Below are 27,915 nucleotides of genomic sequence, written 5' to 3'. Positions count from 1 at the left end.
AGGAAAGTGTAATTAGCATCCAAACAAGTCGTAAGGGAATTAGGAGGGCAAAGAGCAGGTGGTCACGTAAGCAACAAGGGAAACGACTCCTTGCGATCTCACCGCCTTACGCCACTCTACGGACTCTCTGGAACTTTCCCTTGTCTCTTCCGCCACCTTCCATTCCGCCACTATAGTCTACTAGTCTAGGAAGAAAGAAGAGCGCATTAGTATTAGTGGTCGAAAAGATGTTCAAGAAGGCAGTGGACGCCAAGTCCCACCAGCGGCTTTCTGGGGCGGACAGGAAGAAGCTCCGTCGCACTATCAGAGACCGTTTCTCTAACGCCTCTGATTCCCTTCTCGACCTTCTACTTCCTCCTAAGGTACCCTTACCCCTGCCCTTTTCTTTCATTCAACAAAGTATCTCACTCTATGGAGCAATTTAACATGCAGGCAGAGTTAGCTGTTTCCAAATATCCTAATCGTGTACTCGTTTATGGCTTGGAGGGCGATTGTCCCCTCTTTTTTGACCCAGATGGTCGAGGTCGTGATATATTCCCTACAGGTGAGTGCCTTATTATATCTTTCTTACATACATAATATATTCCAAATTGTTTTGCTCTGTTTCATAACCTTATTATCACTACTTTCTCAACCTTTAGTCCTCATGGGATGCCCTACCTGTTGAGGTATCAGAGTAAAACTTAGTGGCTGTTCGGTTTGTCCACAAGTCATGCTGGGATTAGTTATACTGGAATTAGATATCCGTATTATTTCTTATTGACTGTTTGGTTTGTTGTATTAAAAATAACATGCACAGTGTATTTCCTAAGATGAAGTTGTTTGTTTACACAAATATCCCCCACCTTATTCAGTAGAAAAAGGTTTGAGGGACCTCCGGGGTATTTTTGTCATTTTCATTATTTTATCCCGGGATAACTAATGCTGTACTATTATTCCCCATATGACGGGGATAACGTATCCCTATACTATTTCTAATCCTGGTAAAGCTTGTCACAGGATTAGTAACCAAACAAGGGATAAGGCAGTTCTAAATTTTTATCCAAGGACTATTTATGCTTGTCCAGCATACCAAGCGACCCCTTAGAGATACCATGATCTAATCCCAGCTAAAACATTAGCCCATTACTCTGGCCTGGGTGGAGCTTTGCTTGTTGACTGAATAGGCTGCCTGATGGCTTAATCCAGGCATGTCCAAACTCGTCCTGATACCACCAATTTTTAAAAAACTAACCTTATTACCACCAACAACTTGCTTTACATTGAGCGGTAATACCGTAGTAGTAGTTGTTCTAGATAATAACTAATGAAATATTGGAAAATACTCCAGAAACAGTTTCCCCAAGGTAAAACATTTTCTGTGGAACTTCTTTTTGTCGTGAAATAATTTCCTTGGAAAATGTTTCCTTCCATCCGAAATGCATGCTAAATCTAGATTCAGTTTTAATTTTCCATTTGTGATATGATTGATGAAGGTGCTTATTTAATAACTTTGTTGTGATTTGAAAATATTATTAAAGCTCATATAAGGAGAAGCGAGCCATATCCCTCTAGACAAATGGGGAATATATATCGTGAAGTAAATTTCATCTATATTCCTAAGTAATTACTGTAGCAGCTTACCAAAAAGAACAAAACCTAATTTGAAGCTAAAAAACAAAAAAAGCTTGCTGAACTGGCTTGGCATTTTCGTTTGAAGTTGCAATATGGTCCATAACATGAGAGCAACCAGGTTGTAGATTTAACAAAACAGACGCTCACCCTTAGACTAATACTAATGGTGCTTAAATTATCTCAATGTCAAATGACAAAATAGTGTCGACATAATCATATCTACTTATCTTTATTGGGATATGAGTAGAGGCGAAATTAGAATTTCTAGAACATCGGTGCACCACTAAAAAAAGAAGGAAAAAATATCTTAAGTGAGAATTGATCCCTAGTCCTCTTGGTAAATAATTCAACCTTCAACCAAGTGCACCATTAGCCTTCTTGTAGCATGCGTGCCAACCGTTAATATTAGACCAATTTTAGAAAATATATACATAAAATACCTAGTTTTACGGAGAGACCATGGGTTCACGTGCCCCAAATTTTCTACTTAAATTCACCCCTGGATATGAGCCTATTTGTATTAACAGAAATTAAGTAGCTTTTAAGCACCATGTGCTGGAAAACACCTTTTAAGTGGAGTTGAATTTTATTTATGAATAAACAGTTACATGTTTGGTGCTTGGAAAATTATGTTGGTTTCTGTAAAACCAATTGAAATATCCTTAAATCTGACAACCTAGGAAAAATTGAGCTTATTCTTGCAATACTTTTAATTATAAATTAATTCAAATACGAATTAATTTGTGTGTCAATGCATCTCAAGTTATAAATTTATTATATAAGATTATTTATATTATATAAGATTATTTTTATAATTAACACATTCTCTTTCCCTTCTCACTTTTTTTGTTTTAATTAACATAATTTATTTCTTTAAGTAACATATACTAATTAATAATTTGACTGAAGTTAATCTGTTAATGAGTAAAAAATATACTTAAATAGTGCAAAAAATTACAAGAATGCAATATATAAGTATCATAGGCTGTTGTTATCAAAAAAAAGAAAGTATCATAGGCTGTAAAATTTTCCGCTTTTGACGTGTTAATATTAGTTTCAGGTGCTGAATTTTTATTCATGCTGACATGGATACAAAGTTGTTAGGTGTGACCATAGAAATATTCATACAAAATATAGCCTGGAAAATTCGTTAAATAATTGAAATTGTCCCTCCTGTGGCCCTTTTTGACCACCAACTGAGAGAGAAGTTCAAATGTTAGTTATAACTTCTCTCTCAAATGTTAGTTATAACTGAAGATTGATTTCCAAAGAAGCAACATAGATTGGTAGCCAAAGGTTCATTTTTACAAACGAAAGATAAAAGAAGGAATAAGAAGAAAGTGAAAGTCTTTTTGGAAGTATAAGATGATGCAAGGATAATGAGGTAAACTATTTGGTCAAAACCAAAGTAGCTTTTAAGCTCAAAAGCCATAATTTGGAATAAGTGCAGACTAGCTAGTACTCCCTTTGTCTCAATTTATGTGACACTTTCTTTTTTAGGTTGTCCAGAAAATGTCACCTTCTATATTTAGAAAAAAATTTAACTTTAAATTTTGATTTTTCCATTAATGAATCTGTATCCACAAATGTCTGCTTGTTTTTAGACCATTAGTTTCAAAAGTCTTCATTTCTTTCTTAAACTTTGTGCCCAGTCAAACAGTGCCACATATTATATGAATCGAATGGGATTTCAGCTTCGACAAGCGTATCTTCCTCCAGCAAATAAGGTGGAGTGGGCAAGGCAGAGGAGGGGAAAACATAAACTCTCCAGTAAAGGAAGCATTTCCTGTGAATAAGAACTAGAATTGAAATTATCAAAAAACTAGAATTGAAATTGGGTTTTAAATAGGCACAGAGGGAGTTGCACAGTGCAATGGATGCAAAAGATTCATATCAGCGATTTACTGAGTAGTTGCGGTTAATTGTAGTGACACTTAAATCCAGTCGTGTTTGCCAAGAGTAATTTGGGTGTGATTAGAAACTTTGGTGTGTTATTATGCAGACAAGTGTGAGACAAGTGTGAGACTCAGAGAGCCTTTACTTAGAACCCTATTATTGACGTTTTATTGTTGGAATTAGATCTGCTGGAATATAATGGACTAAAGCAGACCCTAACCAGTTTGTTTGAGTTGTAGTTTATTGATTAATTAATTGATCCTTAAAAACTACTCAACTCTGTTTGCTTTTTGAGCCGAGGGTCTATCGGAAACAACCTCTCTACCTTCACAAGGTAGGGGTAAGGCTGCACACACACCAACCTCCCCATACCCCACTTGTGGGATTACACTGGGTATATTGTTGTTGTTGTTGTTTGTTTTTGGCTGAGGGAGACTGATTTTGATGTTTCACTTTTGGTTTTAGTAGCAATGATCTAATAATCTCCCTTTGGCAGTATATTGGCTGTTTATAACTTGCTGGTGATTGACATTATTAAATAATTTAAGTAGGAAGGGCCTTTTAGGCATGCTTTCTATGCAGTAGCTATGTGATTCAATTGCTTCTATTACGAGAAAGAATTTAGTTATTTACCGTCCTGCTTAATTAGACGTACTTACGTTTTTGTTTTTCTCCCTTCTACGTGGTGAGTACAGTTTATGCTCTGTGGAGAGTCCCAGAACTTTTGCCTGCTTTTGTGCTGAAAGGGGGTGAAGTTTCTCGTTTTATGCTCGGAGGGGCAGATTTAATGTTCCCTGGCATCAGTATACCTTCTGAAGGGTTTCCCTCATTTTCTGCTGGGGAGCCATGGGCAGTGAAGGTTCCTGGAAACCCTGCAGCAATAGCTGTAAGCATATGGGACGTGAAGGGTTTTCTTTCTTAATTTAGATAACTAATCAATTTGAAGGAAGTTGATTTCTTTTTTCCTCAGGTGGGAACAACTACCATGAGTAGCACAGAAGCTTTAAAAGCTGATCTACGTGGAAAGGCCTTGAAAATATGTCATTACTATCGAGACACCCTTTGGTAGGAACTAAGGAGCCGTTTGGACATAAAAAAATTTATTTCTAAACATTGTTTGGTTATTGAAATTGTACTTCGATTGTCTTATTTGTCTGTGGTAGCTACTGCTCCCTTTTTTCAGATTGCTCTAACATGACTTATTCGCTTTCTTTAGTTTCGTTTTCATTTTGCTTTGAATTGATTTTGCTTATCTAAACTTTTCTTGTCGTGTTTTCTCTTGAGCCGAGGGTCTTTCGGAAACAGCCTACCTATCTTCCGAGATAGGGGTAAGGTCTGCTTACACTTTACCCTCCCCAGACCCCGGATTGTGAGATTTCACTGGGTATGTTGTTGTTGTTATGTTGTTTGGTTATTGAATTTACTGAGTTTTTGGGTAGTTTTTGAAGATGAGTTTTTTCAAAACTTTAACCTTTTTTCAAGTAAATGCATGTCCAAATACAACTCCAACTTCAGAAACTCTTTTTTTTCTTTTCTTCCAAATTACAAATAAATCTATGTTCAAACGCCTACTAAGAAAGTTAATGTTGTTAGTTTTATCTGTACAACTTTTAGATGTCAATCGTCACCTTTGTCTTGATTTTTGGTCAGGGAATCTGCTGAAAATTGTCATGTACCAAATGCTGGTTTTCTAGAAGACGTCGTGTTTGAAGATCCTGCTCTGTCCATGAGTAGTAGGGCATCTGATTCAAGTGAAATTGATCCTTCAGTTGACCCAGGAAATGTGACTAACAATGAAGATATGGGAGAAGTGATTGATGCTGAAGCAGCTTCATCAGGTTTTGGTCATCCGTCTACTAAACAGAGTGATGGAGCAGATGAAGTTGTGCAGCTTACGAGTGATCTAAGCGAGTTGAAGGTTGCAGAAAGTCCTGTAGATGAATCAAATACTGAGGGACAACATTCCTTGTCTGTTGAAGAGGTAGATGCACTCTTGGACAAATGCCTTCTACAAGCACTACATACGACAATTAAGGAGAAAGACCTGCCCATCCCTGGAAGTACATTTTGGTACGACGGCTACCAAACTCTTATTGAAATTTAATATCTGATACTGACATAATTTGGTGTCATAATAAAAGTATAAAGAAAAAGAAAGTGATTTTTGTGTACACAATTTCAGATAGTGATGCGCTTTATTGTTCACAATAAATGATTATTTTCTAGGAATATTTAACTAACCATTTGACAAGTATGCTAGATGTTATATTAAAGTGAGCTTTTGCAGAAAAAAACAAAGATAAGGCTATTAGATTTGTTAATGGTATTTTAGGTAAGGCTTACATTGAGTACTCCCTTTGTTCCATTATATGTGGCACTTTTTTCTTTTTTAATGTGTTCCGTAAAGAATTACACCTTTCTATACTAGGAAACAGTTTAACTTTAAACTTTCAATTTTAGCCTTATTGACATGTTTTTATAGCCACGAAAATGTCATAGCATGTTTAGGGCCTTCAAAAGTCTCCTTTCTTTCTTAAACTCCATGCCTAGTTAAATAATGCCGGATAAAATGGAACAGAGGGAGTAATACTTATGCAGAAAAAGCAGAGAGAACAACACTAGGATTTGCGAGGCAGCTGCACAGTCAAACTTTAGACATATTCTTCATCTTGTGAGAAAACAAGTTAGAGAAAAGCTACCAGTACATCCACTAGGCAATGTTCACTCTTCATGGCTGTTATCCTGAAGAAGGTGGCCTAATAAATTAATACCTCCTCTTCTTGAGTTTCATTCTCTAACTACTCTTGATGTTACATGCAATTCCTTTCTTAGACACTTATCGATGGCTTCATGTGCTGGTGTAGGTCAAGTCACGTGCTACCTTGTAGGCCTCCAGGCATAATACTCGACATAAAGAAGTCATCTCACAAGAAATTGTCCAAGTGGCTACAGGCTAAAGCCTCTGGTGGATTGGTAATTTTCTACAGTGAATACGTTTATGGAATTTTGATTTTTCGAAACTGTTGCATACAGTTGAAAAGTTGCTATTGCATTACATGGATGATCCAGTTGAAGTCATTTACACTGTTACATCTACACATCATAAGAAATGCAGAATTTTTTTTTTTCCAATTCTTGTAGCCATATATCTCGAGGACATGTACTTGTATATATTGTGCTCTTCATGCTTAGTTAAGTATACCACTAATATTATCACTTTCCATGACATTGATGACTGGTGTAATAGCACTCTTCATAGTTAGATACACTTTTGTTTAACTTCTCGTCAGAAGCAGGACTTAATAGGTTATAAGTATTAGGTAGGACTGTTCATTTGCTGAAACTGACAAGTGTCTGTAGCAACTTCCATCCTCTTCTTTTCCCGCTGAAGTGGGGGAGAACTTTCAGCTTCTCTTTGATGGTGGCCGGTGCAATATGTTGAAGGTAGCCATGTGGCAACAGTGAGTAGGAGAGATTGTTGAAAAACTTATGTGGCAAAAAAAAAAAAAATGTCACAACCATTGCCACAATATGCGTGGATTAGTTGGGGAAATACTATATGAAATAGTGTTCTGTCCTAGTACTGTATCTTGCAATTGCCTTATACCTTCTTTGTATGCTATGTCTGCATTTTGCTTTTTGATATGACACCTGTCTTGTGAAGATTTGCTTGCATGTATGCCACACATCAGGATTTTACATCCTCATTGTTTTCAGCCCAAAAGCTAATTCTCAGGCTCAAGTTCTTCTCCGTGTCAATAAGTATTCGAGAAATTTGTTTCATGACTTGATGGCAAAATGTGTCCCCATTTCTTGTTCTGATGCTTCTTGCCTCCATATGTTTTCTGATTTTACCTTTGCGTGGTGTTTTGTATTATCTATTTTTTTTTTCCAAACTTATCATTGGCATGTACAGATCTCAGTGAAAGAAGATAAACATAAGAAAGAGGTGATTCTGTTCTCTGTTAATCGAAATCATCCAGACTATTTGTCCTACAAGCCAGAAAAGAAAAAAGTGGACAAGCCTGGCCCCTCAACAAATAATGCTTCTGGTGAAGAACAGCTGCAGAAGACACTGGAAGTTTTTGAAGTTTATAAACCAAGCGTGCATGTAAATCCTATTTTTGCTTCTGTTGGTGCTGAAACTAGTAGACTTTACACTGCATCTGAAGCCTCTGAAATAGTGTTCCAGTATGTTGAGAAAGAAAATCTTGTCAAGCCATCGAATAAGTCCAGTGTGACATTAGATGCAACTCTATGTGATGCTTTATTTAAGGGAGCCATAAAAAAGGGATCAACTTATCCAACTGAAATTCATAAGAAGGATTTGGGGCAAACTTTCATTGGTAGGATGCAAGCACATCATTGCGTGATTAGGGGAAACGATAGAGTTGTTCGCAAAGGTGCCTTGAAACCAGTCCAGATAATGACAGAACGGAGGCAAGGAAATAAGAAAATGACTAAACTTTCTGGAGTGGAGTCATTTCTGTTGGATGCAGAGGCTTTGGCTTCAGAGTTGCAGAAGAAGTTTGCCTGTAGTACAACTGTGGCAGAACTTCCAGGTTTGTTTTGATGCTTTAACAGCTGTGTATGACCCTCTTTTTAGATTATTTAGTAATTATTATGTGGTGGCTCTAAAAATGTGGTTATTATGTCTTCTTTGACTTGTGTTGGTTTATACTTTATAGCGCCAGTGACAATATGTCTTTATAATCTCCTATGAATCTCATGGTGCTGCTTGTGTTGGTTTATACTATATAGCGCCAGTGACAGTATATCTTTATAGTCTTATAAGAATCTCCTGGTGCGGCTTGTAGTGCTTATTATTTTTTTTTTGAACAGTTAACATATCTATTATCAACAAAGAACATACACCAAAAGTGTACTTTCAGTAGTAATTACAAGTATTAGTTAGAGAAAGCAAAACCTACCACCTATAGCCCTATAAACAATCTAGAATACTAGTTATATCATCTGCCTCTTGGGGGTATTCATGAATACACCAAAAATAGAAAAACACTAGACAATTCATCTTCAATTTCTGGAAGGTGATACTTTTGTCTTTAAAGCATCTTTAATTCCTCTCCTTCCATATTGTCCACCAGATGCAAGCTGGAACAATCTTCCATCTCTCCCTATGGCCTGACAAATTACCATCTCTGTTCCAGCATGCCAGAACTTCAACTGTATTCCTTGGCATAGTCCAATTAAGCCCTCTCAAATTGATGAAGAACTGCCAAAGTTGTTCAGTCACTTTACAGTGAAGGAAAAGATGATTTATTGTTTCAGCTTCAGTTTCACAAAAAAAAAAACACCTGGAGCAAAGTTGTAAACCCCTTTTCATCACATTATCTTGTGTTAAAACAGCTTGTTTGGCCACTAACCATGTAAAGCATGACACTTTGTATGGAATTTTAACTTTCCAAATCATCTTCCATGGCCAGAAACCAAGTTGAGGACTGCTGTTACTGATGCAATTATAGGCAGATTTGACTGAGAATCTTCCTTGCTTATCCTTCAACCAAACTAAACTGTCCACCTCATTGCAGTAATCCTTGAACTGTTCAAGGGTGTTGTAAAATCCTATCAGCCTTTCCACTTCCTAATCATTGAGCATTCTCCTAAAGCTGAGGTTCCATCCCTGATTATCTCTAACTTCCAGGATTGTTGCCTTCTGCTGTTGGTTCAGAATGTAAATATCAGGGAACAAACTCTTCAATGATTATTGACCTACCCAAACATCATTCGAGAAAGATGTCTTCCCACCATTGCCTACTTTTATCTTTGAATTGTGCCATAGTCTAGGCCACTGGTTCCTAATAGTTCTCCACAGCCCAACACCGTATGGATTCTTTACTTCCTTTGTTATCCACTGATTTTCCATCCTATATCTGGACATAATCGTTTCTTTCCATAAGGATTGTTCCTCTAAAGCAAATCTTCATAACCATTTCTGCAGAAGGCTCTGATTCTGTAACCTCAAGTTCTTAATTCCCAAACCACCCCCCTGCTTGCTAGAGATAACTGTACACCAATCTACGAGGTGATGCTTCTTTGTTTCACAGTTTCCATGCCATAAGAAATTCCTTCTCAAAGTGTCCAGCTTCTTGATGACCTCAACTGGCATGTGGAATAAAGACATCATGTAGGTTGGCAAGGCATCTAGTACACTGTTGATCAAAGTTACTCTACCTCCGAGTGAGAGATATTGACTCTTCCAATTTACCAATTTCTTCTCGCATTTCTCCAAGACTGCATTCCAATTATTCATGGATTTACTCTTCGCCCCCAGTGGCATGCCAAGGTATGTAGTGGGTAAATCTCCTACTTTTCCTCCCAGAATGTTGGCCAGCCTGTTGATACCTGGAACTTCATTGACTGGATACACAAAACTCTTCTCCCAATTGATGTGGAGCCCAGAAATAGCTTCAAAAAGGATAAAGATAACTCTTAGCTGCTTCAATTGGTCGCTCTCTGCATCACAAAAAACTAGTGTATCATCAGCGTATAAAAGGTGGGAAATTGAGGGACCTTGCATGTCACCAGCATTGACCTTGAAACCCCTGATGTTGTTGTTTATTTGAGCTGTTTTCAACATGTCACTGAGTCCTCCCATTGCCAGAATAAAGAGAAAAGGGGATAAGGGATCCTCTTGTCTCAATCCTCTCTCAGAAGAGAAAAAACCAGAAGGTGAACCATTGATCAAGACGGAGAACTTGACTGTACTGGCACAAAACTTTATCCACTTGATCCACCTGCGACCAAAGCCCATGTTCTCCAGAGTTTTCCACAGGTAATCCCAATGGAGGTGATCATATGCCTTTTCTATGTCTAAGTTGCATAGAATCCCAGGAACCTTGGATATCTTTCTCACATCCACACATTCATTTGCTATGAAAATAGCATCCATGATCTGCCTCCCCTTGATGAATGCCATTTGCTGAGCATCCATTATCTTAGACATCACTTTCTTGAGCCTCTCAGTCAAGAGCTTGGAAATGATCTTGTAGAAACTGCCGATTAGGCTAATTGGTCTAAAATCCTTCAACTCTTTGGCTCCCACCTTCTTGGGGATCAAGGTTATGTAGGTAGCATTAAAGCTCTTTTCGAAATAACCTTGGGTATGGAAATTCTGAACAACAGCTATCACATCACTGCTTACCACATCCTAACAATGGATGAAGAACGCCATAGAAGAGCCATCTGGGCCAGGCGCTTTATCCCCTGCACATGACATGACGCAATCTTTTATATCCTGTTCTCCAAACTGGCTCTGTAGTAAAACATTATCCTTTTCATTTATCATAGATTGTTCTCTCGGATTGAACTGTGGTCTCCATGGTTCGGTTTCAGTGTATAAGTTCTGATAGAAGTTGGTGATTCTCTCTGAAATCTCTGCTGGATTATCTACCGTGGCCCCATTGATCAACAAACTATCAATGTTGTTGTACCTCTTGTGACAGTTGGCAGTTCTGTGAAAGAATTTGGTATTTATATCACCCTCTTTAAGCCATAGAGCTCTGGATCTTTGCCTCCATGCCACTTCTTCCCTTTTAAATCTCCTCAAACTCTACTGTTAGAACTGCCCTCAAATAAGCCTCATCGTCAGACAACATTCTTTGTTCTTGAACCATTTCTAAGTCAGACAATTGATTGAGGACACTTTGCTTTTGCATACCCAAATTGCCTTGAACAGTTTTGCTCCATTCTTTTAACTTCCCTTTCAGATTTTTCAATTTGCTTGCCAAGATAAAATCTGGTCTACCTTCATGAACCCCTGAATCCCACCAATCTTTTACTTTTTCCTTGAAGTTTTTCGTCTGCAGCCACCAGTTCTCAAATTTAAAAAAAGAACTTATCCCTTCCCAGTTACCACAATCCAGCATCAAAGGACTATGATCAGAGGTGACTCTCTGAAGAACTGATTGCTTAATGTTTCTGAAAGAGAGAGGTGACTCTCTGAAGAACTGATTGCTTAATGTTTTTGAAAGAGACTTCCCACTCTTTTGAAATAAAAAACCTGTCCAATCTTGCAGCAATATCATGATTTTCCCCTTTTTTCCAAGTGTACTTTTTTTTTTTTGGTAAAGTAATCAAATGTCATTAGTAAAGCATCAAGAAGATGCAAGGTTACAGGTGAGCAAAAGAAGCTGCTTAGATCAAAACGGGAAGCAAACTTAGACAAAAAACCTGTAAAACAGCCAAAAGGAATCTTGCCTATTGTACTAAGCTAAGCTAAAGACAGGGAACTAACAAAATTCAAAAAAGTATCCACACTGTTTACAGGGGTAAGAAAATGCCAAGTAAATAAGCACTCTAAACATCTAGCCTTAAGAGAGTTGAGATTCCATCAAAGCATCTGCTTTTTGTCTCCTTCCAGAGACACCAAAAATAACTGTAGGGATCATTCTCCAGATTCTTTTGATGGTTTTTCCAACTCTCCACAGTGACCAGCTTGCATAGGCATCTTTCATGGATAAGGGCATTACCCGGTGAAGCCCAGTTAAGGAGTAGAACAAATGCCAAAGGTCAGCTGCTGCAGGACAGTGTAAAAATAGATGGTTTACTGTTTCATTGTCCTGCCCACACATGAAACATCTATTGATAAGAATTATTCCTTTCTTCTTGAGATTGTCTTGTGTTAGGCAGGATTCTCTAAGAGCAGTCCAAATGAAGCAGGAGACTGACAGGGGCTGCCTAGTTCTCCAGATATGTTTCCAAGGCCATTCCTCAAGAATGCCATTTTGAGAGCTTCAGTAGTTATAACTCTCCTTTACAGTGTAAATTCCTTTTTTCCAAGTGTACTTACCACCTACCAGAGGTAAATCCTCCAGTTCCATATCCACTATGAATTCTGAAAATTCTTCCATAGCTTTGTTGAATCTATTACAATTCTTCTTTTCTGATGGGAATCTTACGGTGTTGAAATCTCCAGCTATCACCCAAGGCCCATCCAAGAAGCTTCTAACAGCCCCCAATTGCCACTACACCTCTTCCCTTTCCTCTCTACCATTTGGAGCATACACACTTGATAAATGCCAGCAGAAATCTTGTGTTTTGCCGCTGAAACTTACAGTAATACAGTAGGATCCCACCTCACAAATTACTCCCTCCCAAATACTACTATCCCACATTAAGATAATCGCACCTCTAGTACCACTAGCCTCCAATTGAGCATACTTGACCCTCTTATTAGCCCATAGATCTTTTACAACTTCCCCTATATCCCCTTCCAGCTTAGATTCCTGAAAGCAATATACATCAGCCTTCCACAAACTCACCATATTTTTAATCTTAGGCCTCTTCCTTAGATCATTGAGGCCCCTCACATTCCAAGACACTATTTTAACCTTCATTATCTTTGTTTATAAAGCATCCCCCCTACTTCTTGTGCCGAAGCTCACAAAGTTATTGGCCGGCTCCAAGCTTTTCAATTCTTTGGATCCCTTGCATTTTGGAGTCACTGTCACAAAAACAGCAGATTTATCATCATAATTTGTCTCTTTCCATCTATTTTCATGAATACTTCCAAGGCCACATGTTCACACCCCTGGAAGTGTACTCCAAATTCGTCGCTCATTCTGAGAATGTTTTGTTGAACAAAAAAGGGAATCGCAGCTGTTGATTCCATAAATTCTGCTCGATCGGTCGAATTCAATGGTAATACTTCCTCGACTATAGTAGCCCCCTCTTTTTTTCTTTTTCTTCCTCTTGTAAGCTTTCTTCTGCTTGCACCTCCAGAAGAGGTAGATCATCAACCTGAATGATCGACATCGCATCATCATCTGTTTGCATGTCATTCTGTTCGAGGACTTGGCGAAATTTTCCTTCGTCGATAACTGGAGAAAGATGTTGATTCTCCAAATACACTGGGACTGGACTATTCGAATCGTAGAAGGCCTCACTTTCAACATTAAATGGATCTGAGGGCCTATTGAAATTCCTAGCCTCTTCAGAAATATTTAAGTTAACAATTTGGGCCAAAGGATCTGGGTTCAAATGAAATGAGCCCAAAGTCCTTTTATTCAATCCTTGGGGAAGACCCTCATGTGCCATCTCACGTGCACTTTTAAAGCATTTAAAATTTTATGAGCAACCCACGTGTTGATCACTGTCGCCAGCTGTTGCGGACCCGGATACCCCAGCTACTTCTTTTATCCATTGGGTCAAACCAACAGTCCGTTCAGCCCTCTCTTCTCCGACATAGAATCTCACCGGAGATTCATCCCAAATTTGAATTACATAACCGATACCTTCAAATTCTAACTTCATCCCCTTCGGAATGTGATTTCCACCACCCTGGACTAAAACTCTAGCCCACTTCAGATGGTTACGAAGCTCAGTTTCCTCCTCCGTTCTCACCCAGCCTCCACAATAATCACCAACTGCCTTAAAAACTTTATGTGACCATAGCTGCAACGGTAGGCCTACCAACCTGATCCACGTTTTCTTCAAAGTTGTCCTGGACTGGATTGCACCTATCGTCAGCGACCACCACTGCAAATTCAAGTTCTGTTCCTTCCACTTCCATTTTCCCCTTAAAACATGTTCAGCAGCTGTGATTGAGGCAAACTCGAAAAGATAACTGTTGTTCCCTATTTTGTAAGTGTTCAAACCGTGCGCTTGGTTCCAATTAGCACTTGCCCATTTACGAATTTTCGAAAGATTCGGAGCCTCTGTACAATTCACCGGGAAATAGCCATAAATGCTCCTGCGTAACTGTTCGTTCTGGGATGGCCTGGACCCACCTTCAATAACTAAAGTGTCGCCCTTCTCTATTGCTTCAGCATCGTCGATTTCTCTTGTAATCCATTTACTCCTTCTGACAGTCTCTGCAAAAGGAATTTCAAGAATGGCCATCTTGTGTTTCTTTGGGAGTGTCTTTGGTGCAATGTGAAAAATGAACTTCTCGACTTTATTGGCCAGCTCCAACCAACCCACATTGAACGCAACTTCTGGAATGATTATGACCGACCTGCTTTTTCCTTGTGAATTGATGATACTTATATATCTCCCCTTGCTATTATAATTCCTGGCACAAAAAAACTGAGAAAACTGTTCCTGTGACCTCCATTTTCTCACAACTTTACCTTTGACTAGTGATGCCTCCTTTAATACATTACACAACCATACCATGGTCTTCTGGTTGAAACATGATCCACTCATCACGTTTCTGCCTCGTTCAACCCAATCGTACCAAACCTCTGAACGAGAAACATTCCTCGTAAACCGGCTGCAAAATAAATCTTATTGGGATCCATAATATAGGAAGAAGATTTAGGCTATTGATCAGTAATCACAGTGGGTGATTGTTGGGAGTTCAATTTTTTGTAGCTTTAGGTCTGAAGAACAATTTGAGAAAGAGTGAAAAGCTTGTCGGTCGGCGACTAGAAACTTCACCGGCGACCAGAAAGTGCTGGGGATGCATGAGCTGAGATAGGTGGTTGGAAGATATTTTGGAGTAAAAAGAGAAAGGGATATATGTGCGGAGTTGGTTAAGGAAGGCTATAGAGGAGAGAAAGAGCCGAAGATAGTTGAGATCGGTAAAAGACCAGAAGCACGTCGGCAACCAGAAGCTTTGCCGGCGACCAGAAAGTGATTAGAAGAAAAGAGCAGTGGTCTGGAGCTATTTTGGAGTAGAGAGAGAAAGGAAAATCAGTGGTAAGTTGGTCGGAAAAGGCTAGAGAGGAGAGAGAGTCGAAATTGGAGCTGGGTCATGACGGAGATGGGTTTGGGATGATCGGAAAGTTTGTTTGAGGGGAGTGTGACGGAATAGGGTTTTTTGCCACTTAGCTTGTAGTGCTTATTTTCTGCTCAGCTCTTTAGATTTAGCCTTGAACCTAGGGGAATCTAGACTTTCTTAGAGTGGCTTTTTGAAAACTATAAAAAGCTGCATCAGCTTGCATCTTGTCTTTCTTTTGATTTCTGACAATGAGCCTTTAATTCTTTGCTTTAATATTCCCTCAGGTGTTGTCTTTTAATTTCTGCTTACACATTCTCATCGTGAAAGGAGATCTATGTGGTACTGTTTCATTTAAGACCGTAGGAGGAGGATATCTTTTAGTAGGAATAGGATGATATCTAGTAGTTGAGGATTCTCATAGTTGCAGTTGGGCACTTAGAGCATTGACACTGGACATACTTCTATAAAAAATACCACTTAGCTTGTTTCGATATGTGTGTGTATAAACCGAGTGTTGTAGTCTTTGCTTAATTACCAGACTCTTTCCATGGCAACCTAATGGAAATAGGTTTTTTTTTTTTTTTTGGTTTAAACTTCATCTCCACTGATCATTGGTGAGCAAACAATTACAATTTTGAGTTTGGCATCCCAAACTTCATACATGATCATAACCTTTACCCTATTAAAAGAAAAACTTTATACATGATCATTGAGCATAGACTATTTTCACTAGTCCCAACCAAAAATAAAGGGGATGTACAAAAATAGTCAGGGGTGCTCATAACAGATTAAAGAAGGTTTTGTTCTTCTATTTCTAAAAGAAGGGAGGTTCCACTTATCCATGTTGGTCAGGCTCGGACTTCTTGTGGAATATCAGAGAATGAGTTGAAAACTTGGTTTTCTTTTTGTCATATGAACTTTAAGGTGTATGAAAGTTCATATTTGATTTTTTAAGCAGAGCGATGGAGACTTCATTTAACTTAGGTTGATCTAGGCCGGAGACAGACCTACGTCAAGATAATCCCACTCTTGAAGCACTTCGGTAATGCTCCCAAATAATGAATCAGAGCACATGGAGCCATTTCCTTACCTCTTTCTCTGTCAAGAAAAAAATGTACACTATCTGATACTTATTTTGATGACAAGGGAACCCGCAGCCGCTACCCTTCGGGTGCGCACAGGGTAAACCTCGCTTCTGTGCAATAGCTTGCAAACCACATAGAAGAGATAACCCGCACTAGGCAAACCCTGTGCAATGAGCTCGACCCAGAAGGCGAATCCCCTGCTTTTTGTAGGCGGGGGGTTTCGAACCTGAGACCTCCATTATGGAAGCCCTTTGCTCAACCAACTGAGCCACCTTGCGGGTTACACTATCTGATACTTATTACCAGACTGTTTCCGTGGTAAACTAATGGGCATAGGTTTTTTTTGGGTTTAAACTTCATTTCCTTTGATCATTGATGAGCAAAAAATTAAAATTTTGAGTTTGGCATCCCAAACTTTATACCTGATCATAACCTTTATCTTAGCATTTTTTTATACACGATCACCGAGCTGAGACTATTTTCACTAGTCCTAACCAAAAATAGAGAGGGGATGTACAAAAATATTCAGGGGGGACTCATAGCAGATTAAAGAAGATTTGTTCTTCTATTTCTAAAAAAAATGGAGGTTCCACTTATCCATGTTGATCAGGGCTCGGACTTCTTGTGGAATATCATACAATGAGTTGAAAATTTGGTTCTCCTCAAGGCTATGGCTAAGGGTTGCCAATTTATCAACAGGTTTGTTGGCTTTCTTGAAACAATGGTTGATGGTAAAATTATATATTTTCAACTAAGTTCTGAATCTCTTTGAGGTGGGTGTGGATCTTCTAAGGTACTTCCCATTCTCCTTTAATGCACTCAGTGAGCAAAAGTGAATTAGTTTTCAGCCATAGTCAATCTGAGATTGTTGTTAACGCATCGTCTTAGCCCAAATAACATGGCTACTACTTTAGCTATGCTACTTGTTCGAGGCCTCAGAGGAATAGAGAAAGCCCATAATGTGGTGACTTGGCTGTTTTTGACTAAACCACCACCTCCACAGGAGCCATGAATGCAACTACCATCATTGTCGAGTTTGAGTATGGAGCTAGGGGTCTCAGCCATTTCACAATAGTGATGGTCCTTTGATGTAGAGTAGCTTCACATGTTTGACAGATACTTCTCAAATCCTCTCCAAGCCTTGCTCTTCCAAAATTCTTCTTTGTTACCTTCAAAAGAGTATACACGAAATTAGAGATTATTTTGTATACGGATGACTTTAAATCCTCAAATTCTTTACTGTATCTGGCTGTCTATATTTCCCAATAGACAATAGGAGGGAGAGCCTTGGTGATGTAGTTGGCAATAGGGTTGTAAGACTTGTGATTCCACTAGTTTAGAAGTAGCATTGAGGCTCAGGTTCCTGTGTTCAATCCCCAAGGGCTGGCAAAGTAACACTGTAATTTATTGGCCATATGACCTCTGCTAAAAAGATGATCCGAGTTTCCCAGAACTGGACTCATGTTGTCAGTAGCACAACAATGGAAAATGGGATCCAAGTTTATCCCAAGTCTTGCAACTCTGTCATCAGTGGAAAGTTTGTTGTGAATGGCTCTCTAAGTCAAAAATGACATTTTAAAGGGTATGTCCTTTTGCCAAATTTGACGATAATGTCACATATCGTATTGGTGTAGGGTGGATGAAAGGGAGGCTTGCTTTCGGAGTGCTGTGTGATAAGAAGATGCCACCAAAACTTAAAGGCAAGTTCTACAAAGTGGTGGTGAGACCGACTTTGTTGTATGGGGTGGAGTGTTGGCCAATCAAGAACCCTCACGTTCAAAAGATGAAAGTTAGCGGAAATGAGAATGCTGCGGTGGATGTGTGGGCATACTAGGAGAGATAGGATTAGGAATGAAGTTATTCGGGATAAGGTGGGATGGCATCGGTGGAGGACAAGATGCAGGAAGCGAGGCTGAGATGGTTTGGGCATGTGAAGAGAAGAGACACAGATGCCCCAGTGCGAAGGTATGAGAGGTTGGCTATGACGGTTTCAGAAGAGGTAGAGGTAGTATTGGGCTGAGGTGATTAGACAAGACATGGCGCAGTCCAACTTACTGAGGACACGACCTTAGATAGGAGGTTATGGAGGACTCAGATTATGGTAGAAGGCTAGTAGGTAGTCCTGCTTATCCTTTCGTACTAATAGTCGCAGTTTTGCTTTATAGTTTATTGTCCTTTGGTTCCTGCTACTATTTGTTGTTTCTTGTACTTCGTTTATCTTATTTACTAGTTCCACGAGGCCCGGGCTTAAGATATAAAAGTAGATATTTTAATTAAAGAAATATAGTTGATGATGTTAGTAATAATTAAATTTCAAATAAGTTTATTTTCAATACATAAAAAGCAAAACTATCATTTGACTCCTTTAATATTTTAACTTCCGGTTGGATGAAATTATTTACTTCAAATCATATGCGGAGCCAGAATTTGAAGTTTATGATTTCTGAATCCTGATTTTTGAAATTATTTATTTCTAAATTAATAATTAATAATCTATACATATTTAATGAACTTTTAAGACAAATACATAATTGAACCCAAGCGCTACCGAACCCGACCATATCTGCAGCCAGTGTTGTGAAAGGCGCTCGCCTTACGCCGTTTGGTGTGAGGCGTGGCAAGGCGAGCCTGCCTCGCCATGGACAGCCAAGGCGTGGCATTTCCTAAAAGGCGAGGCTATGGTGACATGGAGACTAAGGCGAGGCTATGGCGTATGTCACCTTTTGATTTTAAAAAAAAAATGTTGGTTGACTTTTTTAAAACAGAACAGAATAAAGAGACAATATAAGGCTAACACTTTTGTGGTTGAAGAATTTGGAGATCTTGAAGAAGAATAGATGTTGCTTCGTTATAATTTGGTTAATGTTAACACTCAGGGACCTTATGACTTATTAACGATCTAGTTGGAGACTTAGACTTTAGTATCAACTATCTACTTTTAGTTTTTCAATTGAAATATTTGCTAGTACTTTGTTGTGTATTTGAGTTTTTTGGTATTTATATATGCATATTTAATATTTTAATTTTTTGTGTTAATTCTTGCCTCGCTTCTAAAAGGCGCTCGCCACGCCACGCCTTGCCATAAGGCGTGAGGCGAGCCCTTGTCGCCATGCCTCGCCTTTCGCCATCCTAAACACTGTCCGCAGCCGACACTCTAACTTCGCTTCAAACTTATTTTGTGTTTAAAAGATTAATTATTCTTAACCAAGCAAGGTATTTTACAGATAACATGGTCTTGACTGATAACACTGTTTTCATTTCAACACTATATGGCATCATATAATAATTTTTAAAACTATCTGAAAATCATTTCAGTAAAAATCTTTTTAAACACACACGAGCTCATTAAAGTATAAATATAAAGTAAAAGAATTGCCTACATGTAAGTAAAAGAATTTTCAGAAATTCTCAAATTTCATAATACAAATATAAAGTAAAAGAAATGTCTGCATGTAAAAATCTATAATAAGCAATAAATGAAAAAGGAGAAAACCAGAGAGCAACAAGAAGCAAGAATCTAGCGAGGAAATTACTATTTTTTAGGTTAATAGATAAGATCAATAGAAGAAAGTAACAGAGAAAATAAAGTGCAACGAATAGGGTTGTTCCTCCCTTAACCAGGGGTCTCGTGTTCAAGCGTGGGTACGATTTATTTATTTATTTATGGGGAGCGCTTCCCCCGAATAGGCCCTACGCGACGCGAATCCGGATTAATCGGGTTCCAGTGCTGATACCGGTTGGATAGGAAACAAAAAAAAAAAAAAAGGGAAAACACGGTAGGAGGTTCGACAACTTTTGAAAAGTAGACCATAAGAACAAAAAATAAATTTAACTTTAAAAAATAGGATCAAGACCTAAAAGTAATTAATTGAAAAGTTTGCCATTTTATGGGAAACTTTTGTGAGGACTACAAAGGTCCTTTGGTTGTCTCTTATATATTGTGGTAGCTACTGCTCATTTTTTTTCCAGACTGCTTTATCATGGCTTTTCCGCTTTCGTTTCATTTGCATACTGCTTTGAACTGCTTGTCCTTATCTGACCTTTTTCGTCATGTTTTCTCTTGAGCCGAGGGTCTTTAGGAAACAAGGTAGGGGTAAGGTCTGCGTACACTTTACCTTCCCCAGACCCCACATTGTGGGATTTCACTGGGTATGTTGTTGTTGTTGCCCTTTGACCAAATTGATTGTCAACAGTATTGGTATTTCTTTTCAGTCTGAGTTGCTTCCATGCTGAGCTCAGGGTGAAACATCCATTGTTAGAGTGTCTGCAAATTGCCTTGTCCTCTAAACTAGGACCCAGGGTGATTCTATGTTGAACAAGCTGATTCTTGATCTCATCAGTCTGGAATTGGAGGCAGTCCCAACACCAAATCCCCTTCCTTGAGAGCTTCAGTGATTCTGATATTTTTAGGGGGGTGTATCACTAGGGCAGAGTTGTCTAAGGGGGGCCCTGTTTGGACCAATTGTCATGCCAAAAGGAGATTTCTCCTATACTAGAAAATGTTCTTGTCAACCATATCTCTTGTGTCACATAAGCTTTTCCAACTTTGTGCCTGGTATTTCTTCCACTTGCTGTTGCAAGGATGTACGTTGTTGAAGAAGTTTGCTCTCTCAGTCCACAAAGACTTGGTAGTTCTCAAAGGCCATCACTGCTTGGCTCTAAAAGCTAAAGCATGTGTCAGAGAGTTTCCTAAAGTTAGTGGCTCCTTCATCGTAGGGAAAACATAAATTTTGTTAATGGTGTTTACCTCCAGTGTCTTTACTTGACTAGAAAAACATGCATATGAACATTTCAATAGTATCAATTGTTCCTTTGGGAGGGTTAACAGCTGCAAGAAGGTGAATGGGAAGGGCTAAGAGAACATGTGTAAGACAACTGTACCTCCTCCGGATAAGAACTTGGTTTGCACCCTCTGATTCTATTGATAGTCTTGTTGACTATGTCATTATAAAAAAGCAATCTCTTTTCTACTGAGATCAGTGGACGTTCAAGATATTTAATAAGAAAGTCTTGATGATTCATGCCAGTAATACCTTCCATTCTTATGATATAAGCACCACTGGAGTTGTCAGCTACTGCAAATTAGCTTTTGTCTTTGTTGGTTAGTTGACCAGAGACTTCTTCATAGGTGCTAAGGACCTATAGGATCATATGTAAGGTTCTTTTGCTACCATTGTAGAAAAGGATGGTATCATCAACAAATGATAAGTGGTTAATTCTTGGCCCATGTTGATTCATGTAGTAACCTTGGTACTCCTCAGTTTGGTGTAGAGTTCTGCACTGACAATGAATAGAGATGGTGAAAGTGGGTCTCCTTGTCTCAATGCCCTGCTAGAATTGAAGAAACCATGCCTACCACCATTAATTATAATGGAATACCAGTTATTAGCAATGCAATTGTAGATTATATCAGCCCAAGCCTCGTAACAACCAAATTTCTTTAGAACCAATCTCAAAAAATTCCAAGACACCCTGTCATAAGTTTTGGCAATGTCAAGCTTTATGACAACATTTCCACCTCTGATAGGTTTCTTGATGTCATTTGTAAATTTCTGAGCAAGTAGGGTGTTTTCAGTGATAGCTCTTCCCTTGATAAAACCACTTTGGTTTTTGGAAATAATCCTTGGTAGAATAGTGGCCAGTCTAGCATTGGTAACTTTTTTTGAAACTGGTAAATTGAGCATTGGTAACTTAAAAAATCACTTTAATTGACACATTACACAGATGGATGGGCCTCAGTCTGTGAATTTTTGGAGGTGATCAATCTTGGGATCATGATGAGGAATGTGTGAGTGAAGTACTTGGGAAGTTTTGCTCTTGACATGAAGGCCAAAACTGCTCTATGGAGGTCAGGGGTTATGATATCCCATGCTTTCTGATAAAAATAAGCACTCAGACCATCAGGGTCTGGAGCACTGTCAGTGTCAATGGAAAAAACATTGTCTTTGATTTCCTGTAATGTGGACACTGCACTGAGCATGATATTATCCTCCTCAGTGATGCAATTTTCAATGAAGCTAAACGCATCATAGTTCTTGGGTGAAGAGATTCTGGAAATGTCTGATAGCAATTAGCAGCCTTTGCAATGGCATCATTTCCTTCAATCCAATTTGCTTGTTCAACCATAATCATGTTAATATATAGTCTTCTTCTTCTTTCTTTGATGAGGCTGTGAAAATATGTTGTATTAGCATCACCTTCCTCTAGACATCTGGCCTTGACTTTTTGCCTCATAATTGAATCTTGGATCTTCAAAAATCTAGTGAAGTCAGCCCTGCATTTGGATAGTTCACACCTACTTTCCGCTGTTGAAGTTAGCACTATTGTCTTCCAGGATTCTTATATGAGCCTCCATCTTTTTGGTTCTTCATAAATGTCTCCAAAGGTCTGTGTGGACCACTGGCTCAGGTCTTTTGTAGCCCTCTGGAGTTATTGGTGTAGTATGTGCAAGGGATTTCCCTTGATGTCATCCTCCCATGAACTTTGCTCTTTATGTAAGAAATCTGGGTGGTCAGCTCAGAGATTGAGGAATTGAAGTATTTGATATGGCGGATGTCTTCCTTGTTCAGCTTGACAAGCAGCGGGGCATGATCAGAACATGCCCTGGATAAATGAGCGACAGTTATTGCGTTGAAAATGTGAAACCAAGCAGTATTATAGACTAGCCTATCTAGTCTTCTTCATATAGTAAGGGGTGCATATCTGTTGTCACACCATGTGAATTTAGAGCCAGAGTAGCCTGCATCCTGTAAACCACTATCTATGAAGTCTAAACTTCAACTCTGTGATCTCTTCGACCTAATTTCTGCTCACTGCTGATTATCACATTAAAGTCACTGATGACACCCAGGGTGCTTGACTGATGTTGGCAATGTCCCTTATGCCGTTCCACAAATCTTTCCTCAGCTCTTCATGGCATTTGGCATAGACCACTGTTAGCATAAAAGGGAGGATCATTCTGGGGAGTTATCTTGGTATGAACACATTGAACCTTGTCTTGAATGGTTGTGGCATCAACTGTATTGGGACCAGAACATCCATATTTTATTGCAGCAGGTATAGAAACCATAATTTATTCCTGGTCTCATTTTGAATTTTTCCATCTTCCTGCAATCCACCATAGGCTCCTGGAGGCAAATAATGGGGAGATGAAATTTTTGTTTGAGTGTCAGGAGTCTCTCAAGAGATCCCTGGGATCCTATCCCTCCAATGTTCCAAAAGATTGTATTAATCATTGGAACTTGGGTTGGGGGAACTGGTTCCTAGCTCTTTGACTGTCTTGGAATCACTACCTCTGTTAAAGAAACCTCCTCCAGTACTGTGATAGTTCTTGGTGATAGGTTGTTGAAAAAATTTAATATTTTGTTGTACAGGGAAGTGGGTCATGTTGATTTCACCATTTTCTTCATTGTTGTCATCTCCTCTTATCAATTCATCATCTGATTTGGAGGTATCGATGTCTCTGCATTCCGTGCATATGACTGGACAAAGTGTCTTTCTTATCCATGGTTTCCATAAACTTAGGATCTTCGGTGAAGCTTGCTGGTTTTGTGACTCTACACTTGTCCAGGTCTGGGGGCTCATGGTCACTGGTTTCTTGTGCATCAGTCTGTTCCTTTAGATCCAAGATACTTGGATCAGTTTCCTCTCCCTCTATGTGGTCTTCTTCTTGTTGTTGATTGCTGGCCAGCTTTTTGTCCTGCTTGACTGTGCCATTCTCTTCTTGAGTTTCTCCATTTAACCGAACATTTTCAGGTATTATTCTTCTGTTTCTGAACTTCCTTGTGTTCACTGATAATTCTTCCACTGCTGCATTAATTTTCACCAAGTTGATAATGTCACCTTGAAGTTGGGCCTCTGATTTGTAGTGTTGGAGATTTCTCATTTTTTGTTCTTCTGATGTTCAATTTGGATTGCTTTTCTGTCACCTCTGCTTCTTTGGTAATCTTGGCTTTGTCCCACCTTGTGTGTTTTGTATTAATTTGTAGGGGTTGGATGGGGGTTGAGTGACTTCCATATTCTCAGTCTGGGTGTTTTGCCATCTTATCCTCTAGTATGTTGTTGTCTTGCAATACTTTGAAGGGGTTAGTGTGTTTCCTTGCTGACTAATGTTCTTCTCCACTGGCTGAGGGTTGGTGTGCTTCCTTGCTGACTAATGTTCTTCTCCACTGGCTGAGGTTGATTGATCCAGACTCAAGAGTGGTTTGCTCTGGTTGTCCCCTTTGTGCTCTTTTGTGGTGTTCTTACCTTCTCCTTTTTACCCCACTACATCTTGCCATTCCCCATTCTCTTTTGTAGCATTTTCGCCATCAAATTTTTTCCTTTGGTTGGCACTTGATCCTTGTTCTGTCTTCTCTTTTCTGTGTTGCTGGTTATCCTCTTTTCTCTGTTGGCTACTGTTTCCTGCTTCCTTTTGTACTTCACTTCTTCCCTTCTCTATTGAATTCCTTTTGGCAAAGTAGGAACCTGCATTTTTTATCAGAATGGCCCTGCACTTTGCAGTTGGAACAAAAGGAGGGCATGGTTTCATATTCGATCCTTTGTATAACAGTTTGAAGCTTGCCCTGGAAATTTCTTATTTCACTAGGTCTTCATTAAGAAAGGGCTTTGTTCGGTCTAATTCCACCCTCATTTTAGGGGTAGTTGCTCTGCACTTAGCAGAAGCAGTTTTGTCCATGATCAGGGGGTGTGCCAATAGGATCCACAGTTCTACAGAGCGCATCCCGTTTGTAATAGTGCCACGGGAGGTCCGGTAAATTTATCCGGACGCCGCTAGAGTAGTTTCGGCATTAGGCTGCAAATTTGTGGTCCATTTCAGAATTGGGATGGGCCTGGATCTGATACTATGTAAACAAATGGATCTTGGGCCTAATTCAACCCCCAAAACCCCAAAAGCTAGCTCATGAGGGGAGGATTACCCAATACCATATAAGGAGACTAAATACCCATACTACAACTGATGTGGGAGAATCAACAGAAGACACCGATGTGGGAGAATCAACAGAAAACATGGTATCTATCTTAACTCTGATCTTAACCACAATTTTGTATTGACCAATTTAGAGAAGTCCGCCCCATATCAATAGCCGGTTTGCTACGATGAAACTTACTTATTATAGTCCATCTGCAGGTTTCCGTGAGCAAACCGTGCTCCTCCTTTGTGAAAACTACAATTGTCTTTCCAGTCAGAACCTCATACGGTCTCAAAGGGAGCGGGGCTCCTTTCTTAAGTTGATTCTTGTTCCCTAAAGTGCCTGCATAAAAAGATTGTTGCGCATGGGTTTCTTCAATTTCTATGGATGTGCTTGGTTGGGGGAGAGGAGGTGTGTTGTGTTTGTACTCCATTAGCTGCTAGGGGCGAGGAAAAGGGGGACCAAACAAATCTATGGAGGGGCTCATGGGAGAAGAGGGAGAATGCGAACTAGCCGGAACGGCGAGGAGATAGAAGAAACATTAGAGAGAGGTGAGAGCGTTTTCTAAGATCCAAGAATACAACCAAGGAAGCGCTAATGGGAATAGGGGTTATTCTAAAGGAGTTTGGTACTTAGTTATCGATTTGTTTAAAAACTAGGGATTGATAATTCAATAATTTACACTCCCTCCGTCCCATTTTATATGAGGTTGTTTGACTTGGCACGAAGTTTAAGAGATAAAGGAAGACTTTTGAAACTTGTGGTCTTTTAACAATCCATAAAAATTTGTGTGGCTAGAAGTCATTTCATTAAGGGTAAAAAGGTAAACTTAAAGTTGAATTGTTACTAAATATAGAATTGGGATGGAGAGTATTTTTTCTGATGTGGAGTTTAATACTCTGCGCGGGTAGAGTGAAAGACATGCCTTAGCAATTTCTGTCATCCACTTATTCCACTGGATATTGCTAGGAGTATTTGTGAAATTTAGAGTACTCCTAATGTGCCTTAAAGGTAAAATTATTTAATAGTGGAACGAAAAGCACATGAATAGAGTGAAATGGAGGATTGATATAGTCAATCCAAACTGATTTGTGGTTGATGCAATAATGATTCACTCACTCACTGACGGGATTTACTTGTGTGCTTTTGGTCAGTATGTTTCTTGATCTGTACAAATTTTTTGCATATGAACCGGCTGTGAGTATGTTTAATTTAAGGGCTGATATATCATTCGTAAGTAACTTCTTGATTTTAGGTAAGAAAGGGCAAGAAGTTTTGGTTCAAGGCGGAGTTATTGATGATCTTGCAAGATATCTTGTTGAGCACTATGGTGTCCCAAAAAGATATATTGAAGTGCTCGATAAAACAAAGCGGTGAGTGGCAAGGTTTAGTTTCATATTTGACCTTGGTTTACTTTTTATTACTTGTACTGCAGAGGAAACTGAGATTGATTAAGATGTTTTTGGAAAGAGAGATCTATTACATAAACTTGGTTTATTGTTTATCTTTAGGTAAGAAAGTTGGAATCTTATGTTCCGGCCCAAAATTTTTGAAGACTGTAATGTTATTTGACGATCTGCTAGCGCTGCTTGATGGAACCATAAAATGAGAAGTTGAAGCGAAATATCTCCTCGCCTTGCTTCCGATTACATGTTAAGTTTTTGTTTTATCGAGCTTTCAGATACAATTGTAGGTATAAGAACATTTATTGTTTTATTTGTTGTATTACCAGCTGCCTGTAGCTTGTATCCTTTGATTTTTAAATGGGTCTTCATAGCTACTGGAGCAAAATTTTACTTGATCAAAGCATATTCGGAGGAAAGAGAAATAAGGATATAAAATATTCATGAGATATAAATTTATTTTTGATTGTTCTGGTTATATATTGTTCCCTCCGTTTTGATTCACGAAACAATCTTTACATTTTGGGATGTTTCGAAATGTCTAATAGCATCACAACTTTATACTACTACCTAGAATTTAAGTAGTATATTAAAATTGTTATAAATACACCATATTATGAATGTTTATTCAAATACACGATTTCCTGGATAAGCTTGTAATTGGATAAACTTGCAATCAAACAGGTAGGTTGTAAGCAGCTTCCTGAAAAGCTTTGCTGCAGCTTCCTCAGGCTTGCAATCAAGCAGACAGCTTGCAAGTAGCTCAAATAGGTAGCTTGCAAGTAGTTCAACCAGGCAGCTTGTCAGCAGCTTCTGAAAAGCCTCGCAGAAAGCTTCTTGAAAATCCTCGCAGCATTTTCTTTTCTTCTATAAGTAGGAAGTCAATTCAGTTCATTTGTACATCAATTGAAAGAGCAATAAAATATCTCTCCCCTTCAACTTCTTTGGCTATATTTTTTATTGTTGTGTATTTTTAATATTATTTTATAACACGTTATCAACACGAGATTCTGACATCTTGAGCAACTACTTTGAAAGCCTTGAAGGTATGACTTTCTTTTTCTCAATTAATGGTAAATCTTCTAAACTTGAATTTGTCGTCTCGGATATATCGGGCAAAAGCTCGTCTTCGGTGCTTGATGGTGAAATTTATCTTATGTGTTGGGTTTGGCAGATACCATCAAAGATAAAAATCAGGCATCAAATTAAGACTGTGCCAAAATAATGATATTTCTCCGCCCCTTGATGAGGGCTTGAAATTGGAATATCTCACAGTTAAAGATCCTCTTATGCTGTGGAATAACTTGAAAAATAGGTATGAT

The 27,915-nt window shown here is 38.8% G+C and overlaps 1 protein-coding gene across 5 annotated transcripts; it reads left to right on the top strand.

The window, feature by feature from the left end:
- Positions 1 to 27,688, top strand: LOC132606196 (uncharacterized). Of its 5 annotated transcripts, none has more exons than XR_009569635.1 (10): positions 3 to 362; positions 433 to 544; positions 4,206 to 4,396; positions 4,481 to 4,575; positions 5,161 to 5,580; positions 6,375 to 6,483; positions 7,427 to 8,072; positions 26,446 to 26,563; positions 26,702 to 26,842; positions 27,282 to 27,688. XR_009569635.1 is itself a non-coding variant. In XM_060319586.1 (9 exons), the coding sequence occupies exons 1-9, from the start codon at positions 228 to 230 to the stop codon at positions 27,279 to 27,281; spliced, it is 1,830 nt and encodes a 609-aa protein (XP_060175569.1). In that variant the 5' UTR covers positions 1 to 227; the 3' UTR covers positions 27,282 to 27,688. The 5 variants fall into 5 exon arrangements, 3 of the variants coding, with proteins under 3 accessions (XP_060175569.1, XP_060175570.1, XP_060175568.1); XR_009569634.1 differs by having other exon boundaries at positions 27,278 to 27,688; XM_060319586.1 differs by lacking the exon at positions 26,702 to 26,842 and having other exon boundaries at positions 1 to 362; positions 27,278 to 27,688.
- The last annotated feature ends 227 nt before the right edge of the window (positions 27,689 to 27,915 follow it).

This window comes from Lycium barbarum, chromosome 8 (assembly GCF_019175385.1).
Source record: "Lycium barbarum isolate Lr01 chromosome 8, ASM1917538v2, whole genome shotgun sequence".
Taxonomy (NCBI): Eukaryota; Viridiplantae; Streptophyta; class Magnoliopsida; order Solanales; family Solanaceae; genus Lycium; species Lycium barbarum.
Note: the sequence above shows the minus strand (reverse complement) of the source record. Positions and strands in the feature narration are given on the sequence as shown.